General features: G+C 36.7%; 1 protein-coding gene across 9 annotated transcripts in view; it reads right to left on the bottom strand.

Annotated features, from left to right (window-relative positions):
- LOC110376861 (putative mediator of RNA polymerase II transcription subunit 26) overlaps positions 1–20319 on the bottom strand; it is a 55870-nt gene extending 35551 nt beyond the window's left edge. For 4 of the 9 annotated variants that reach the window (XR_007510636.2, XM_021335479.3, XM_049837641.2 and 1 more), the window contains exons 1-2: positions 20054–20309; positions 12810–13009 (exon numbers count right to left, since the gene is read on the bottom strand). Coding sequence is in view for 6 of the 9 variants with exons in the window: in XM_021335479.3 (XP_021191154.3) it covers positions 12810–12895 (86 nt within the window). In the remaining 3 variants the exon portion in view is untranslated. Of the gene's footprint in view, positions 1–4694; positions 5138–12809; positions 13010–20053 lie in introns of those variants that run through there. The other 5 variants (XM_049837643.2, XM_049837640.2, XM_021335477.3 and 2 more) reach the window with 4 other exon arrangements.
- Between the last annotated feature and the right edge of the window lie 1112 nt (positions 20320–21431).

The following is a 21431-nucleotide window of genomic DNA, read 5'->3' as shown; positions in this document are numbered from 1 at the left end:
GTAATCAAATTAAGTAATAATAGTTGTAACTGAAGTTTTATGAATCATAATCAGAATTATTTGAGAATTAACGAGCAAATACCAATCTTAAGCATCTGTAAGCAAAGCAATGCAATAGATTTGCATAAAGCATGCAAAAACAAGTGAGACATTTCTAACCTCCGTGCGAACTATGGCATTCGCACTGACGCGAATACCAACGTACTAAACAAAACAAATTAATTTTAATAACTCATATAAACTACAGGTACTTTGTCCGACGAAACTTAGTCAGCATTTTGTGTAGTTATCCCAGCAAAACATCTTAACATAATGTGCGCTTTATTATTATTATGAAGTGACCCAACCCTTGGGTATTCTTCCTCTAAATTCTTAAGTGGCTTTAGCTAAACGAGCGATTGCAGGTCAGGATTACCCAGACCATAACGTTTAACTACTCATTTTACCACAATACCTTTGCATTAATAAAATGACTTTAAATTAACCTTTGAAATTGGTAGAACTTTTGTAAGATAACTGCAATGTCATCTATTTCGTTAGCATGCGTCGATGCAAAAATCGGGTACCTAACTCATATACAAAAACAACTAGGTACTCACGATCAGTGCAGGTAACTAAGCCCTAAATCACTCCGGCTATAAAAACGACAAGCAATATAAAGCTAGGTGTACAATGTAGGTGCAAAGTTCCCGCAACATTCTGACACAATCCTTATCAGACAGCATCCGTCACGTGTGTTTTAGCCGGCTTAATGTTAGGGACCCAGTTTGTAATGTAAACAGCCTTGCTTAGTGGGTGTAAGGCAAACTTGGTAACTGTAGTCGGCCGTAGTCGGCTTGTTCCCACTGGCTCCACAAATTCTTTCCCAGCGGGTCCAAAACGAAAAACAACTCTTTAAAAATAATAAAATCCTTCCCCCTTTTTTTTTTTTTTTTAACGACGTAAAAAATCATCAAATGACCCCTCCCGCTGTGGGTTAGCAGCGGTGAGGGAGTGTCAGACTCATACTGACTAAAAGCCGTCGTGTTCCCTCGTAGGCCTTATGTGCTAGGGCCGCGGTACCTCTTTCGAACAACCCGCAGAAAATCCTTCCCCCTGGATCCAAGATTTAAAGTACAAAGGCGTAATTTTGATGTTTTGCTTTACACACAATTTTGGAGCTATGTGGAAAGAATTTGAAGGTATATTTCAATTTATTTCGTTTTACAAAATTTTGGACCCAATTAGGAAAAATGTATGAAAACTTTGTCAACAGAAAATAATGGATTTCTGACATTTACGCGAATATTAGACATTTAAACAAAACTTCTTTTTAGGCTGCCCCTGACCATGGATGCTGTAAAGGATCCGAAAGGTCGGGATTAGATAATATTAGTATAACCGCGAAATAATCCTTAAAAGTAGTTTCATTTAAATGAAAACAATGGGATTGGAGTAAATGGGAACAAGCCCTGTAGTGTCGAGATAAACGGCTCTACGGCTAGGGCCTCCGGCTGCAGGTGTTACGTAAACGACGCAGCCTGCAGCACCTATCGACCGGTCACTGGCTGCATACCAAGTTGATGAGGGGATATTTATCTCGGATCATATTCTGACTTCTAACTTTTAATACTGCGTTTTGTGGGTTTTGTTGTATGAGGATAATGTGATTTTGCACCATCAAACTCGGTATACTTGTCCTACCTATATCTCCAACTAAGGTATGCCCATTTGTTCAAATAACAGACAAAGTTCAGCATTAAAAATGAGCGTGTCTGAAAATTCTGAGTGCAGTGCTCGTAAGAGATTATCGTGCTAGACATTTAAAGTAACTCGTAGTACTACGAGAAACATGCTGTAAAACTGTTTTATGTGATAAGGGTAATAGCAATAGTCGTGTAGGTTGATACTACATGTAGATTAAGGTACATATAGCTATGTACAGAGATCTTATATCTGTTTATCGCCACGTCAAGCGAAACGCTTTAAAAGGGTCGAGATCGCATTTCGTTCTAAGAAATAAAGTGTTAAATCCGACATCGAAGCAGGAAGCTAATCTCCTACAGCACAGCCGCGCTTAGAAAGAGGAAATATCTTATTCCAGTTGACCTCAAATATTTAGCTTTTACTAGGAAACGAGTCTAGTATCGACTTTCCGTTTAAATGATAGAGGAGACCTTTGCACCGTAGACATTGTTGAACTTAATTACCTGCCAACGTAAAACTCGGAAACAAATTAAGTATCACATAAACAAGAAACTGAATAAGCTGAAGAAACAAATATGACATACCTACAACTAGGTATTGTTTTAATTGGGAAATCAATCTGGTAATGTCTCTCTATTAAGGACATGTCGTCTTACAAAAATACCTATTAGTTTATTGTGCCTCTTTGACATGACATTTCAAAACAGCCTAGACGATATAAATCAAACAAGCAAGAATTCAATTTAAGATAAGATACATAAAGGTTGGATAGAATGGAGACGTCCGTTGCATTCCAATAGTCCTTTCACGCTTCAGAGTGCTTCGCAATAATCTGCGCAATGTGCCATCGGTTAAATGTCGAAGAACAGATTGCTCACAGCGGCCTCACACCCATATTGGAATGGAATATTTGCTGAGATTTATAGCAAGGCTTATTAAAAATCATTTGCAGTAAAGTTAACTAGACATTCTATGGTCAAGGAATCGCTGCATAGTTTATTATAATTATAATGATTAAGTGGTTCTACATTAATACCACTTCCTTGATCATTATCATGATAGACAAGATCAATCAGACCTTGAATAAGCAAGTCCTTTTCAAGGAAACAAACATTTGCATCGGCAACTGCACCGGAATAAAACGAAACCAGATTACAAACACTAACAAAAAAGATAAGCATTTCAAACGGACAAGGGCAAATCAATTTGTATCGAAAACTGATTTGAATCATTAACTAAATTGGTGCCCTGGAGGTATTCAAATGACTATTGGAACAAACGCAACAAAACTGGAAAGGAAAGGAAGAAAGTTTTTTGTTGAACAGTGATCGTTGTGGAAGGCGGAGTGCGGGCGCGCGCGCCGGGCACTCACCCTGCGGGGTGGGACGCATGGGAGGGGGGCATGCCACTACAACCCATACCTTACCTCAGCTGTGAACCACGGAAGTGCCTCCTATATTGCCTCTCTTTGATAAATCCTTTATAAGGCTCATCCGCTAAAGTGATTTATGAAATTGTCTTCCATAAAATATGTTCTGTCATACAGAGCAAGTTTTTCTGGATGTGTCGTTTAATGTTCATGCCTTTTAAGGGGTAGTATTTAGCTAGGAACTGTAAGTTGTCTTTATTTTTGTTGTTTTTTTGTTTATTTGCAGCTATCCCTATTCTCATAGTAGGTTTTCTTATTGGGTCTTAATCACGGGCTGACCTTGCTTATTTCTACCCTCAATCTTTCAATAGTGTTTTTTTTTTGCTTTTATAATTTTGTGTGCCTGTTTATAATACGGAAGAATCCAGTCCATGTTAGTGGCGAAGCATGAACCGTATTGGTAAAAGATTGCAATCGTAAAGGACTTCTCACATGAATTGTCTCTAACTTATTCTTAGAAAAGCCATAACGTCATAATGCAAATGTTGAGCAGGTTCGTAGTAACAAGTGCTTCCTAAACAAATCTTAAGCGTTGAATATCCCACAGCCATTCAACCAAACAAAGGTCTGTGGACAAAAAAATCTTTGCGTGCGAAAGGTCCGTTCAACTACCTGCTTTAGAGACAAGTCGGCGTAAGAAAAGGCCTCTACGAGGTAGAATATGAGAAATGATGTGTCCCGCACTTCGCAGTCGATGACACATCGCCCTGGCCATATTTGATGATGATTTGATGTTCCCAAAATGTTTGCAAATAATTTTGCCTACATGACCGCTGAATTGTCACATAGAATGACTCATGAGCAGAATAAAGAATCTCTTTTGAATACGGGTAATGAAGCCTCACGTGTATCCGGCAATGCAAAAAGTGTAAACCATGAAATTTGTTCGAGTTTTGGCAAAAACGAATTCCATAACCAATTGACCATGTGCTCATGAATACCATTATTGCCATACTTTTGTTGGACTAAGATAGAAAAAATCCATTACGAATTATGGAATGTTGGTTAATGGTAGCAACCATTAGATTTCTACTGTGTTAATGTTTATCAATCTCGTTCCAAAACTTTTCTTCGAATACGATGATAACCTTTGATATTCAGTTAATTGTAAAGTAGGTCATTCTTAAAACGTATCTGTTGCACTAATTTCTGTTCAATGCTAATCTTTATTTAGTTTAATGTTGTAAATAACATTCAAAACATTAAAGAGTGCAGCTACTCTGACTATATCCTGTGGTCTGTTGAGGATCTTTCAAATGTTTATGGTGAGGTATAATGTTAAAAACAAACGTGTAAGTGAAGCGAGTCCACCTGTTGGCGAGACACCTGGCGCACAGGGGTGGCGTGCACTGGGCCACTCCACCACCAATGTTTATCTCATCTACAAATATTTAACCGTCGCGTGACTAAACTTGAGATGGATTCGAGCCGCCTCGCCTCGGTGAAAATTCTCAACAACTTAACAAAGATAAAAAGTTCAAATCCTTTTTCTAAAGCCTCTTAATACATACCGAGTATAATTATACTAAACTAGTCAAACAACTGTCTAGTAACTAGTACAATATCCGGTTTAGCGTACCTTATTCGCTGGCGGCATCAAACACTCTTCGGCCTCGGAGGTCTACAGGTATTGCTTCATTTACTACAATCTTTTAAATAACACTAAGTTATTGAAACACTACTGACACTTTTCACTAAACACAAAAACTTTTAATCCGATTGCTAACTGCCATCTGCAGTTCACTGTTTCCTATTAGTTTTGTTTCATTTTTTTCGTACTTATCAACTACTTTTCATTTATGTTTATCACTTTTATTGTTTTGTGTTAGCGCATTTTAAATTAAATTAATTTCGATTAGTGATTGTTTAGGAGAACGCTCGCGGCCGTCCGCCGTCGACTGTTGGAGTAGTAACGTACTCGCATCGCGGCAACCACCACGCTGAGTGGGAGGAGGACCATGAGACAGTGCTATGGACTACGTGTGCGTCAGACAGAGACGGCCACAGACGTCATCACTGCCACATCTATAAAGCAACTAATGAAAACTGTCCTCCAAACAAATGAAATAACTCACAAAGTTGAGGGTCTCCATTTTAACAGTATAATACAGGTTTTACCTGTGTCGGACGGCGTGCCAATAAGGTAATTTGAATTCCTGTGGAGTGAAAAAGACAGAGATTTGTGTCGAAGGCTCTATACACGAGTCGCGAAGGGTTACAGTTCGGAAAGAAAATGTTAATAAATTAAATTTGAATACTGGGTTCGTTAACGGTCACAACGAGTCACACAAGTTAAACAAGAGGTTTTAATACCGTCTAGTGTTGATAATAACAAACCGGTTCCATCTCATTTAGGTAGATATCATAGATAGTGTCTGTACCTACGTAAAGTTTTACGCCTTAAGGTTTTTCCTTCAGTTATTTTAGCACACTGTATTGTACCTACCTTCACTAAATGACACTGCGACCGCAATATTTACTTCAAACCTTTTTTGAGTCATCTAACTGTAGTTTTCAAAACTAAAAAATACGGACACTTTCTCAAAATGTTCCAAAATAAGTTCCGAATCAGTTAACTCAATAATCACGTAACGGTTACTTGAACAAACACCAAATAGTTACGCAAACCTTAGGACAAGGCATTGGTTGTAGCTGCAGTACCTTCCAGCATGATTCATAGTACAAAAACGCGGTTACACTTCTATTTGAGGCCTTTCTTAGGCCTAAATACACCGACAATACAAACGTCAGTTTCTTAAAACCACTGTTTACTATGAATTTTCACATCCAATTTGCAAAGTACGCAGTTGTTTAAAGAATAACGGGCGTTTTTGCTGTTGGTAAACTCGGGCCGTAGTTCTGGGTAAAGAAAAGCTTCACTTTTACCAATTAGCTCAGTGGCCCATGAGCGATCGACAGAGGCGGCTTTGTTTCCCAAAACAAGTGAAAATCTATTCGATATCGGCATCGGCACACTTTCGATACATCCGCCTGCAAAGTTCCATTGTGTAACGTCAAATGTATCACAGTGTTCATTTGTTTATTGTTTTTTGTGCACTTCGAAGGCAAACTTAAAACGTTTGGCACAAAAACTGAAATGATATGATGTTCGCAAAAAAGTACTTGTAGGCAAAAGCTTATTATACCTAAGTGCGTTAATAGTTTTAAGCATCTTTAGTTCCGTCATGGATAACATCAATACCCGTTAAAATAAACAGTACCCATATTCGAACCTAAAACTCTTTTGAACTGTAAGATTATGCAAAACAGGGTTTTCCTCTAAAACCGACTTCTTTATTCCAAAGTTATCGAAAAAGACATCTTATCTTAAAACTACGCATGTTTCCTAAGTAGCTATTATGTTTATCTTTCTTCAATGCAAATGAAATGAAAACAAAGAACTATAAGAAGCAAAAAGTGTGCCATCAGGTGGCTCGTATCCGTAAGCTTTCATTGTTTCTCGCAGTCCCTTCCAGTTCTCGCACCTACTGTGTTATTACTATCGCTTTAACATTAATTAGTTGCCTCAGAACTGGGTGGTGCTGCCCACAGAAACATAATGTTGATTGATTGAAAAACTTGCCTTCTCTGGAAATATTATAATTTTCACACACATCTGTGTTATTTTCTTGATGATAGCATTACTAATTATAACTTGTACGTTTCTCTACAAACCTACGAATTACAAGAAAATGATCTACTTACACGAACGACACAAAGTGAGAACAGTGAAAGTGATTCACTTTCGGATTTCTACACCTTTTTTCGTGAATAAAAACCAAATTACCTTGAAGAAAAACAATCCCGTCGTAAACTATGCGGACGTGCATAAAATTCCTTGTTAGTAGATTTGTTTCGTATTGATCAAAGAGGCGATTAGAAAGGAGCGGCAAATAAGTAAATCAGCTTGATAAATAGGTGACAGTCACGTCGACAGTTTTCACTGATGACATTGCTATTTTGAGTAAACAGAACACAAAAAGGGGCGATGCTTGTCACAATATATTTTTAGGTCTTATTTGATTTGAAATGGAAGTTGACCGGATTCTCACAGAACCATGTCTATAAGACCTTCAAGTCAGAATATATTAAAGCCTAAAAGGCTCGTACATTGTCCGTGAGCCGGTTAATAACGGATATGATCTGAGTGAATGGAGTGCGTCAGCTTGGGGTACCAATTTTCGCCAGATGTCAGCGCGTGATCAGCATAAGAGTGAGCCAATGGAAATCGAACCAGCGCCTGACCCCTTTCTCTGATGAATAGTAATGACCCTACTTGGATTGTTCGTGGTGCGTCATGCCAGCATATCGATTATATATGCATCAAATCCAAGCTTTTGTGGGTTACGACGTGCCAAGAGATTCGTCATAAACGTGTCCACGTTGATGATATCGAAATACACATAGTTCTTACTATGTAACATTACCACTTCCAAAAACTTCTGATCTACCAGATGTTAACATTACGCTGCACTTAAAAAAATTTAATACCGTATATCAGTATAAGTATACGTAGTATCATACGCTAGGTACTATTTTTATTATTCATAATTTCGCAAAACATCAAAGCTGAAGTTACCTGAAAATTCGTCGCTGAAGCCTGAGTAGAGGCTCTCAAATCAAATCTGATACAATAGTATTTTCAATAGCATTTGACCTAAAAACTGGAATTCTTTGTCGTCGTTTCTGTACGCAAGTAAATGCACTCAAGTTTTTATCATGTAATTAACGTCTTATAAGGCGCACGTGCAGTATTTTAAACGATACGTGTATGTAATGAAGGGCTTGCTTGCCATGATCCAATCTCCTAATTGAAGCACATTTATACTGCCATTTGCGGCTAGCGTCGAGTTCCAAAGGACGATGGGCGTTTTGGTACCCTGTCCAACAGTGTTGAATCTAGTACCATTGCGTAGGTCTTGGCAAGGCAAAAAATGTTTACTATGACGACTAGTCCCAAATCCTTGTCCATTTCGCGTGACATCGATTAATAGAATGTGTAATGTTCATAAATCATCAACGTAGATGTAGTTCTTAAATCCAACTGGATTTAATAAAAACTGGTAAAGTAACAAAAAAACAGGAATTTGGCCTTCTTAGAATGTTTGCCTACCGATTGCTTTTGAAAAAAGACTGTGCAAACCTTTGCAGTTCACGCAGAACTAGCTTATGTATTTGATGAAAGTCTTTCAGTATTTACAATCAATTGAGGTTGAAAAGTCAGGAGACGATATTTACATAGTACATATTACGACTAATCTTGCTCCTCAAGAGGTGCTGAGATAATGATGAATTTCTTCTTAAAAAAAGATGAATAAAAATGTTTTGAACTTTTGTCAAATCAGATGACGATTTTGTTTCCGTAGTATGACTCCATAGACTATTACAACTTTTAGATTATAATAAAGTGTATCTCAAACAATGTAAAATGTCTGTTAACTGAGTTTAAAATTATTACACTGACGACATATGCCTCTTAATGAATTTGTATATATGGATGACATACTTGTTTCTATGTCAATTCAATTTTCATCGTTACTTGGATCGGACAGCTAATTGAGGCAAGCCCCATAGTTTTTATTATTCTTCACGTAAATACCTTTCTAATGATATATCATACGTTACTGTTGGAGCGGGTACCAAATTCCATACAAAGTGCCCATTGTCCTTTCCAACTACGTTTATTTAGGGCTCCGACAGAAGCCCAAAAGCGAAACTAAAAATACTTACTTACATAAATATATAATAGATTCCGGTATTGATCGAATGAGACAATGTACGCATTACGGTTCTGTCTAATGGTATATCGAATGAAAGCAATTTAATACATATTATGTTTATGATGTACTGATGGAGAGCGTGCCAGCAATTCAGCTCAAAAATAAATGTATATTTTCTTTGAAACATAAAAATATGAAAGCTTTTGTCAACGAAGTAGGACAGTCTTAGAAAATTTAATTTGACCTTTGGGAGTGGGAGCACTCAGGATGTGCACTTCCACAATAGAAATAAAAGAAACAAGAAGCTTTTGCTTTCTTAGTAAAGAAGTCTGCTTACTGAAGCACTCTTGAGTAAATACTGCTTTGTTCACGTCTCATGAAGATATCAACATGCGTAAAAATATAAAGTTCGTCCGTGGCATAGGTATCAAATGCTGCACCCGGATAGCATCTCACAGATGAGAATTCAAATTGAACATGAAATTACAATTTCGCCTCCATTTTCGTAGGAATCGGATACTAGTGCACGACACCTAAGTTGAAACGTATCGATTTAAAACTATTTAATCATTTACTTTCCCCAAAACGACGTTTGATCTAAGATTAGATGAACGCCATAGATTGTGACATTATTACTGCGTTATAAAAGAAACACATAGACCTGTTTTGCACAATTAGCGAAGGAAATAAACGTATCAGGCTTAATGGGTTTGTGCAATGTTTCTGTAACGAGTTAGTTAATAATGTCATTTTACGGCCTCGATGAGGCTGTTAAATAGTAATTGGAATAAAATGCGACGCGGAATATATCACACTAGCTCATTTTCTATGGTTTCACATGGCCTTGGTTTCAAGTATTCACTTTATGTAAGTACAAAGTTGTTAAAGGTTAGGTACCTATACTCTTAATCGTATGCAGTCAGACTTTGTCCTCCGTGAGTCAAACATTACTAGATAAGTTTATTGTGAACATAGTTTCCACTTCCAAAGTCAAAACACCGAAAAACACTGCAGTATACTGCATGCATATTCATCATTCAAATCTACTAACTGAGCTGGGAAAATATTTTAATTTCTTCAGCATCAAAATTATTATTTCATTTATTAAATGGACCCGAAAGACCATTTCTCTTCTAAAACCACCCTGTCCGAATGCAGACGATATGAATTTCCTGCACACAACTCTAGACCGGCTGCGTGAAGTCGGCTCTTTCTAACAATGCGTCTAGCAGTGGCGTAGCGTGGGGGGGGGCAGAGGGGGCAAATTCCCCGGGCGGCAGCTTTTAGGGGGCGGCAAAATTTACCCAATAAAAAAAAATTGTTTGCAACTAGTATCTGCGCCGCTACATAAAACTGTCTAACAATAACAAAACATTAAACAAGAAAGTTGAAACTTTTTAAACTTTAAATTAATTATTGTTAAAATTTGGTACTTAAAACACACGTGACACTACATTTTACGTAATTTTGGTTTTGAGTCTTAAATAAAAAATAATTAAAATTTCGCGCTCGCTTCGCTCACGTATTCAGAAACTGTATGCGCTTATTTTTGCATTTGCCAACAAACAAAACGTTAAGTACGTTTGGGCTAAATTTTACATAATTTTTTTTCAGTCCGATAAAAATTTCGCGCACGCTTCGCTCGCGTATTCAAAAACGATATGCCCTTATTTTTGCATTTGCCAACAAACAAAACGTTAAGTAGGTTACGTTTGGCCTAAATTTTACATAATTTTTGTTTTCAGTCCGATAAAAATTTCGCGCTCGCTTCGCTCGCGTATTCAAAAACGATATGCCCTTATTTTTGCATCTGTCAACAAACAAAAAGTTAAGTACGTTTGGGCTAAATTTTACGAAATATTTGGTTTAAGTCCGATAAAAATTTCGCGCTCGCTTCGCTCGCGCATTTGGAATTTTAAAACCTTCAAGAAATCAAGTAACAAAGATATAAAAGAAAAGTCTACTTGAGAACCTCCCCCTTCTGCCGGAGCTGCGGGTTGTTCGAAAGAGTTACCATAAAACATAAAAGGCCTTCGACGGAACACGACGGTTTTTAGTCAAGAGTCTGACCCTCCCTCACCACTGCTAACCCACAGCGGGAAGGGTCATTTGATGATTTTTAACGTCGATACAAAAAAATGCCCTTTTTTTGAAGTCGGTTAAAAATGACAAACGGCCAGTAACACTTGTTAAAAAAAAACACGGGAAGGGGCGGCAAAATAGACAAATGCCCCGGGCGGCAGATACCCACGCTACGCCACTGGCGTCTAGACTTTTCATTACTCGCCGTACACTCGGTACACTAGAGCTAGACAGTGTGACACCATGGACACAGAATAGCTGACGCACTAACAATAGAAACTTTTAGTTTGAAGTATTACACAGGAAACGGACGTTTATTTTAGGAAACCTTCGAAAATGGAATGGCGTGAAGTAATGACATCGTACTTTTCAGTACAATAATAGAGTGAAAAGCTTACAGATTCAAAATATGCATTTAAGTAAATGTAAATATCTACTCTCGCAGATTCGAAGCTAAACCTGATATGAGCTTTCAAAGCTTTTTGTAAACCGAAATATAATTCCTTTCATTTTGTATTAGATTGTATTATTCTGAATAGAACACAAAATAAACAAACAAGAATTAATTACCGCCCAAAGCCTATGTCAGCGTAACAAAACAAAGGAACGTTGTGAGATGTAGTTCTATTTAGTGCGCGGTTGAGAGAGCTGTGGCTTTGTGGCGGATGAAGCGACAGACGACAGTTCCCGACACAAGTGCTGGGTAAACAAGAGCCAGCTGACAAGACTGCTAGCTCACAGCCAACGAAACCACTTCACTAAACTTTAATATCTCATACGAAGACACAATAGGCGGCGGTCACCATTGCCAGGAAAATACGTTCCTCTGATAACGATCGATAACTACGTCTGAGTATTTTTAGCTTTCAGCTTTCCTAAACATATCTCAACAATGAGAATTTATGTGAATATTCTCCGCCGGGATGCTGTGTGTAAATGGAAATATCGACACATATGAAATATGTAAATAGAAAGTAACGGGAAAAGCTTATATGAAATATTTACATGCGCGAGACCTTTAACTTTCTTTATCTGCTTTCGACGTATTCTGCACCACGTTATAGAGATATCACATAGGAAGTTTTATACGTTTTTTCATAAAACCACATCATTTAAGAGCTGTACTCATCGTCTATGGTAGCAAGTTTCTGCCATTAACAGACCGGATAGCAAGCTTTAATGATCCAACCTTTACTTCTTTAATAGGAAAAGTCGTTTCATAGCCGCGCCGTGGTAGAACTAATGACGTGTTTTAAAAAACTTTAATTTGTATGTGAAGTTACTTTCAATAATTCATCCTAATTATTACAGTCCTTGTGTTTTTTATATTGGACGAAACATTAGTAGGTTTGTCAATTAAATTCCGATTAAGGAGTCGATCAAACTCATTACCTAATGGGTAATATACACCTCACTATTTTGTTTCCTACATAATGAATGAATCACTATCATAATATCATCAACATTTTATTCTACTTATTCAATACAAATGGTTACAAAAAAAGAAATAGTATGTGTTACAATAGTGTTATGATATCTTCATCTATCTATATGATTGAATAAGTAGTGTTACACGTGTTCAATTGTTCGGTTGTTACTACGTGTGCTGCCTTAGACAAATATTTGAAGAAACTAAGTTAGGTATAGGTACCCAGTGCCATTGTAAGATTTTGTATATTATTCTCAAATTAATACAATTTGAGAATAATATACAGAATCTTACAATAACACCCAAGAAGCTTACAACACCTAAGAATAGTTTCTTTTTTGCTTTTCAGTGTTTTTGGGATTCGATTTTAGTTGCCATTAAAATAGTTGCAGAAACTTGTCGCTTTCCTAAAAAAAACCTCGACAAATCATAAAGTAAACTTAGGTAAAGAAACAGCACTCACCATTCCCAAAGATGCACGAGGCAGTCGAACATGACACATCCATGTTCCGTGCTCATGCACGAAGCTGCTGGGGCCGCGGTCGCCATCTTGTTTTCACGTTTCACGACTGTCGCACTACCCTCGCATCCGATATAATTTCACTTACATACAAGTCCGACACAATCCGATGGTGACGCCTACCAATTTTGTGAAGACAATCTCTGGAAAGAGAAAAGTGCCAATTAGATTTGATAAGGTCGTGAACATTGTAATGAAATGAGATGAAAGTGAAATTATAGGTGTTCTTGTGAGGTTTTCGTGTTGACAATTCTTTTGAGAGGCATTCTATTTTCACAGTTTTTCTATTGTGTATATATTCATTACAGGGATAGCTACAATAATCAGAAGACAAGTCGTAATATCGTATTAAACGGAACATCAGATTAATAATAGCGACCAGTCGATCATAAATCCAGACTTCAGGTTGTTTCTCAGAAATGACACTATTAGAAACTCATAACTGCTCAATCATAACTACTTAACTATTAGCGATCTCTATAAGGGATGTTTGTTGTGCACACTTAATCATTACAAGCTCACTGAAAACTCGTCAATTTGTATGACGCGAAATCTTTAGGCAGCCCAAATAAGGTCTGTTTCAGTATCATTCCTGGTTTATGCTTCATTCTGCTAAATACTCCATAAAAGAACACACCTACACCTAATTAACAGCTAAGTTCGTAAAGGAATCAATGCTGAAATAATAGTCAGCAATTAGTTCCTTAATTATAAACATGAAGCTTATCTAGGAGACCATTATCGGAGTGTTAACTAGATACTCGGGTAGTAATTACCTATCAAGCTGAACCTAATTAGACAAGTAGCTCTTTTACAAGCTACCTGTCTAAGCCCTTAGCGGAAAAACGAAGCAATCACTATTTTTAAATTAATCAAAATGCTAAATATTGCCTACTATCTTAAAATACAGCCAGACGAGCCATTTAAGATCTTGCTATTAATAATATTCCTAGATATCAGTTGGCACAAGAAACAACTCTTTCGAACAATACTGCAAAGCCATAAACCAAGTAGTGTTATCTTTAGATTCACAGAATTCCATTGGGAAGCTCCTATACTTTCATCGACCGCAACAATAATTCACAAACGAACAGGTATTTGTGGCAAAATAACGGTATTTTAAAGTTATATTCGTCACAACATAACTATTACAAGAACCTATCAAAGTATTACACGATAGTTAATGTTTTTATGGAAAACTGCAGCATGTCATAACAGCATTTGGGTCACAGTAATAGCGCTAAACTTGCTTCAAAGAAATTAAATGTTGCAGTGGTCGTAAACACTCATTAGTGTTACATTAACACGTTTTATAACTAACTGAATATTCGTTCTGAGACGTTAAAATCTAATTAATTGTTGACCTCATTTGATTTTGCGAAAATCCAATTTCCGTTAAACATGGTATTTCATATTCATATTTATTTTCATACCATAATGTTACTATGATTTCCCGTGGTTACTAAAAAGAAGATATATTATTACCCGTTTGAAAAGTCTTTCAACAAAATAAGCTATTGATTATATTACCAACCATTAAGTTAAGAGGTTCGAAGCCACATCTACTACCATTTTCATGGTGTTTTAAAGTGTCTGTTACATGACGCATTTCCATAATATACCGTACCGTACATACAGTGTTCTATGTCTCTATGCCGTACAACATTTACCATAGACAAGACCGGAGATAGTGGGACACTTAATAATTTACAATGAGCTGCCTAGCGGTCGGCGACCGGCGCGATTTGCTCTATTTCAAACGGTCGACCGTCATCAAAGTTGCTATTAAGTAGGTACTATGTACTTACTTGCAAATCAAATCTAACTTCATATAACACGTTCCGAACTTCCGCTTACTTATGCTTGCTAGCTTACTGCGCTTCTGGCTGGGCAATGAAGATAGTTTCCAGACATTAATTAAAACGGTATTGAAATTGATTCAGAACTCGCAATATAAACTCCTTAACCAATAATCAATTTTCTCGGAAATACCGATGGGAAAATTCATTCATCATTTTATGTAAATACGATTAAAGTTGTTAATTAACAAAAGATTAATGTTATTAACATTACACCAACTGGATCTCCAGTAGGTACCTACCTGTCAAAATACATGATACAATACAAGTTACCCATGAGAAATGGTCAGTTTACATCATACCTACAGCACGACTCATCATCCCATAAATAAATAATGTTAACGGAAGCAATATCTTTCTTATATCTTGAAATAATAGAAATATTCAAATGTAGCAGTCATTATTTGGTTCTTTTAAGGTTTACCTACGCTGTTATTTTTCCATAAAAAGAAGAACGCTTTTTTTAAACACATATTTCAATCTGTCCTTCTCGTTAATATAGTGCTTAGGGCTTTTTTTTTAATTTCGCATATCATGCAACCTCATAAATTGGAAATAGCCACCATAGCAATTGAACCGTTGCCAATAAAGTGCACCCTTATCTAATGCGGAGGGGGACGCCCTTGGAAAATTTGCGAATTCGGATGCTAACGAAACTAGGGAGTAGGGATGGTACAGACAATATCCTGAGGCAACTGTTTGTAGATTGGGATTCGGTTAGAATATTATTTTCTTCCGTATTTACTTTAATCCTACGTCTTCAACATCCTTACTTATGTATGTAGGTATCTATACTAATATTATAACGCTGAAGAGTTTGTTTGTTTGTTTGAACGCGCTAATCTCAGGAACTACTGGTTCGATTTGAAAATTTATTTCAGTGTTAGATAGCCCATTTATCGAGGAAGGCTATAGGCTACTTTTTAGGGTTCCGTACCTCAAAAGGAAAAAACGGAACCCTTATAGGATCACTTTGTTGTCCGTCTGTCTGTCTGTCTGTCTGTCTGTCTGTCTGTCTGTCTGTCTGTCTGTCAAGACCCTTTATCTCAAGAACGCGTGGACGTATCAAGCTGAAATTTACATGAAATACTCAGGTCTATTGTCCCTTTAAGCTGTGAAAATATCAAACTTCTAAGCCAAGCCAATCAAAAGATACGGCCGATTATGTCGATATTTTCAACAAATTTTCGACACTCGCAAAGGAATCAAAACCTACAGGATACTTCCCGTAAACTCAGAGTCTTGAAATTTGGCATGAAGCATTGTTATATAATGCAGATATAGGAAAAATTACGAAAATTTCATTTTTTTAGTTATATAATGTAAAAAAAATATTTTAATAAAATGAAGCTTACTACCTTATTTCTCACAAACGAATAAAGGTATCAAATTGAAATTTATACCAAATACCTAGGTCTATTGTCCCTTTAGGCAGTGAAAAAATCAAACTTCTAAGTTAAAGCGATCAAAAGATACAGCAGTTTTACCGACACCTTAGACGAATTTCCGTCACACGCTAGGGAATCAAAACCTACAAGGTACTTCCCGTGAACTCAGAATCTTGAAATTCGGCAAGAAGCACCGTTATATAGTACATATAAAGGAAAAATTGCGAAAATGATAAATTTGAAGTTACATAAAATATTAAAATATTATCAAATCAAATCAAATATTTTCCTCATTTCAATGGGGAATTTAAACGACCAAGTTTGACGGATTTGAGAAAACATTTCTTTGTAGTAAAAGAGTATACTCGCCGTTTATTTCCATTGTCATCAGGTCAGGATCTGATGATGGAAATCCTGAGAAATCGAGGGCAACTATCAGAAATTGTAGGCATGCATAGGATTAAAACTTGATTCTCAGATATGTCTGGTGATACTATCAAACAGTGAAGGTTTAGAGCTTACCTGATGATGGAGACGTGAGAAAGTCGAGAGAACTCCTCAACGGTATGTTTTAGTAACGTCGTGTTTGCGCTTATATTATTCGTATTGATGAGAACTTTTCAGAAAAGATAAAAATAAAAACTTTTTACAAAAAAAAAAAACAACTTCTAAAAACAACAAGAAAACTGTTTATATGCATCGGTCTAGATCTCGGTGGTTAAATAAATATAGATGCATTCTCTAGACACCGACTTCTAGACCGATGCACTTATCATCTTTTTAATTTCTTTCTTGCTTTTGTTTTCTTGTTGCTTTTTTATATGTTTGAAGTTGGATTTGTTTGTAAAATGCTACAAAATAAAATAAAGCCGACTTTATAAAACAAAGAAAAGGACAGAATTACACTTTTGACAAGGCTCTAGAAACGTAAAGCCAGCAGCCCCGAATCCTACACTCTAGCAGTCGTTGTTACAATTCGACAGTTACAAGTCGTCAGGCAGTTTCGAAAAAAAACCTGAAACTGGGGCTCGTTAGGTGATTAATCCCTCAAAAATAAAAGATCCCATTAGTACTGAATTCTCATCACCTAAAATAAAATAAACTCCAACACAAGGTTACGTTATAAATTGTAAAGGAGTTCCCATAACTATATCTGATCTTTGCTATCGATTCCACAAGGGCAGTCAAACTTATCTATGTGGAAAGTCTTCGCCAATACGAATAAAATAAGCCCAAACACGTGGTAGTTGCAACATACCGTTCAGGAGTTCCCTCGACTCTCTGTAGTCTCCATTATCAAATCAGCTAAAAACCTTCACTGTTTACCAGTATCCTCAAAAATACACTCACATGTCTGGTTTTGACTCGATGCGTGCCTACAATATTCAAGAGTTGCCCTCGATTTCTCAGGGTTTCCAGATCCTGGTCAGTTCTCATCAGATCCTGGTCATCCGAATTGACATCTTCCATCTTTATGAAAAGTCTTTAACAATAAAAACTAGCATTGCAACCTGTACAATCCTCTGAAACTGCTTGTCTTTTATATTTTTCAAACGATCCTGGACATTCGTCTCCATGGAATTTTGATAAAATATTTATATTCAAAGAAACGTCATACCATTCTCCACGATTTAAAACTACTTTGATTCATGTCCGCCAGTTTTTACAAAATGGGTCAGATATGCCCAATGACCTTAATTAGCTATTTTCAATCAGATTTCTGAATGATGACTACAAAATGTTGTATATAAATAACTTTAATAAAATAACTTTTACAAGGTACTGGCCTACTATTTTAGTTATATTATAAAATAAAAAATATTAACTATTTTGGTCTCACAAAATAATCATAACTATGATTGTTCTAAACTCAACGGTTGGCGCGAGACTCACTTTTTATCTATACAGGATTTGTACGGAACCCTCGGTGCGCGAGTCCGACTCGCACTTGGCCGGATTATTATATTATATATTCTTCTTTTTATATAAAGCAAGTTTTCAAGCCAAAACTTCCGAACTGTAAATGAAAGGTAAACACAAGATATTCCATAGCCGGGAAAAGGGCATAGCCTGCTTTTTATCCCTGTGCGTCAAATAATGCCTAAGGATATATAGCCGCTAGAAACAGCTAGTTCGTGACAAACGACAAATGAACCGAAGAATGTGTAATGTCAAACAAAATTAATTTACACTTAAAGTACATAAAATATTTAGTGAAAATGCTCGCCCACAACTTCTACTAAACCTCTTAAGATTTATTTGAATAGTTAATTACAGGATTAACACGCTTGACCGATAAGTACTGCCGGAACGTAGGCAGGCAGTTACCTTCGTATTGTATTTGTGTCAAAACTGACAGTTATCAGATGATCGGGGCGTGCGGCCAGACAGTGAAAGTGTCCCTACCGAACGGTTAACGGTACTTCAGTTAAGTACCTTCAGGCTAAACAAACCACCTTTCTGTTTTTGTCGAGACTTCCAAAGTCTGCAAGTCATCTTTTTCACAAAAAGATTAGAAAGAAGAAAGCAATCTGAAATGTTTAATTCCGAGACAAACTTTAACGGCGGTATTATAATTCAAATGTTTATTGCATTTCGAGTAATTAAATTCCCATGCTTCATTATGCTCATAAATTCTACTGCGTTTACCGTTTATAGGGAAACTTCAATTTTATGATGACAGCATTAAAATCTATGCAGTATAACCAGTTGTACAATTTCTTGCAGCCCAATAAAATGCTAGACAACTTTAATTTTCCGTTTTCCAATGTTTCACTCATCCGGTAATAGTAAGAATAGTTAATGGTCACCCTAGCCAAGCTTTTCTCTCGTGGTTATAGTCGTCACACTTGGTTCTATCGATGTTTGACTGGTTACCGTCGTCTGTCGGTAAACAGCTTTCGTCGCGAAGGGCCGCTGACTTTCGACCATTCGTGACCAAACAGTCCTATATGTTAAAATAAATTAACAAATGATCAAGAGTGAAAGCAAAAATGCAATTTAATCACGTTGTTTCAGAACGAAAGTAAATCAACGCTGCAGACTGTGGTATTAAATAATCAATTTTTACGATCACATAAATGATTCACTTTATCTTCCCAATATACCCAATCTTCATTTTTAACTTGATAAGTATTCAATAAATTGAAAAATCTCCCTATATGGCTTAAAAATAACCAAATATCGAGGGCCTTTTACAAAATCATCGACAGGAAATTAAAGAACAATTGGAGATAATTGGAGATCCGAAAAGCAGTCGTTTTGGCTGGTCGCCCCTATCCCAAGCGCCGGAGGTGACGGATTTGGCACGCGAGGAGACAAGGGTGGCAGTGGCAGCGTGCCACAGGCTCACGGTCAATGACACTCACGATTTCAGAACTTACGAGGGGGTGGATTTAACGAGCTCGCGTGCAGTGATTGGATAATGCGGCAATATTATTTAATTGAAATTAAGTTTAGAAAAAGTAAACTAGCTTATCAACGACAAAAAGGAAACTAAGAAACGTAGAGAAGCATTACGTAGCATTAGGTACATAAGTATTTTTCGGATGATCCAGCAACATGTTTAAAAACTCCTAACTCGGATGACTCGCGAAAATTGCGCGAAAACCCACAACATAAACTACGTGAAAGCACGCAGAGTAGTTTTCACTCAAACGTGAAGTCAATTCTATTAAACATAAAATGTATTTGCGCTTTATCGGTTATTAGAAAATTTTATTTATGTACCGGTAATATAATAAACAATAGAATTATTCAATAAACTGATAAGGAACAATCATACTTTCATTCGTAAACTGCGTAGAAAGCTAAAATGTACTTTCAGTTCGATATAAAACTGACCACTACTATGAAATGTACACGAAAATCCAACACAGACATAGGTTCTACCCGATGGCGATAACTAGGTCATCTCAACGTGCTAATAATTATTACTTACCTAGACTGAAGCGGTTTTGCGACGCACTTGTTTATGGTTCAGAACACATTGTGGATGCTTAACTAAATCACTGACACACGAAATTATATTTACAACAAAAAACATAAGGAACTGTTTGGTTGAATTTATGATGTTTTGGAGGAAAATTGTTGATTTAGTCGTACAAAAGCGGTGTATCGATTGAGCGGCGCCTCACCACGGAATGAGCCCGGCCCGCCACCCCATGCGCGCGTTTTCCACGCTTTCCCGCCAGTACACCGTGCCGGGGGTGGTTTGAAAACTCTCGCCGCGCGTTCTACTGCGCATTTTGTTTGTTTTATATTAACCTATAACATCATCTGATCTTGTTACATTTATGAAAACGTTATAACAACATCGTATTGTAACGAATTACTTTTTTATATGTTTTTGCATATCGTTGCTTCATGAAAATATTTTATTAAGTAAGAGAGACTAAATCAATTAATTTTTATCAAATCAAAATTTCTACTAACTAAACACTCACAGAAAAATCATATTGCCTAGGTACTTACCTACATCTACCTAAATATTTTACCTATTTTCAGTTTCGATTAGCACTGTTCTAATGAAATCAACTTTTCCTAAGCTTTTCATATTTTCAATCAAATTTTGTGATTGTTTTGATCATCTTAACTAATTGTTTATTTCAGTTATTGAAAAAAAAAACCCTAGGAAAATATGATCATTTTCCATAACTTCGACACCATAAAGAAATAGAGAATCTTTACCATTCTCTATTTAAAAGAAAATTCTTCCTGTATTCTTTATCAGCCAGCTTTTAAAATATTGAAAAGGTTTTAATTATGATTCGTAAAATAAGGAAAGTCATTACTTTTACCATATGTTTGAATACCTATGTAAAGCATCGTTGACTTTAGCAATAAACAGGTCCAGCAGGGGTTGAGTTCTATGAGGTTGGGGTGGGTTAGGGAGCACCCCCGCGCCCCGCAGCCTCCTCTCTTCTCCCCTCAACCAACAACGAGTGTTTTCACAACAACGCACCCACGCTGCACTAACGTCCTCTTGGCAACTAAGTACATCCTTTAACTTCACTTGAGCATCATAATTACAGCGACGAGGTTTTTCGCTAGTTTTTATTTTTATTTCAAAGTGATCGTTACTTTTTACGAGGATTTAGATTACAGTTTTAATGGCAGTAGAGTTTCATCGCAATTTCCCCAGCTTCATTATTGGACGCAATTGAACAAAAATGTGTCCTTACTTTATTGGAAATACATAAGGGATTACATAGGCCTAGTATAGTGGGTAGGTACATAAGAGGTTTCATAAGGGAGTTGAAGAAAGATAGACTGTCTCAAAGTGACGTTTTTTTACTTTCATGAAACTGTTATTTATT

The sequence above is a fragment of the Helicoverpa armigera genome, chromosome 23 (genome assembly GCF_030705265.1).
Source record: "Helicoverpa armigera isolate CAAS_96S chromosome 23, ASM3070526v1, whole genome shotgun sequence".
Taxonomy (NCBI): Eukaryota; Metazoa; Arthropoda; class Insecta; order Lepidoptera; family Noctuidae; genus Helicoverpa; species Helicoverpa armigera.
The sequence above is the reverse complement of the archived record's forward strand: the minus strand, read 5'-3'. Positions and strand labels throughout refer to the sequence as shown.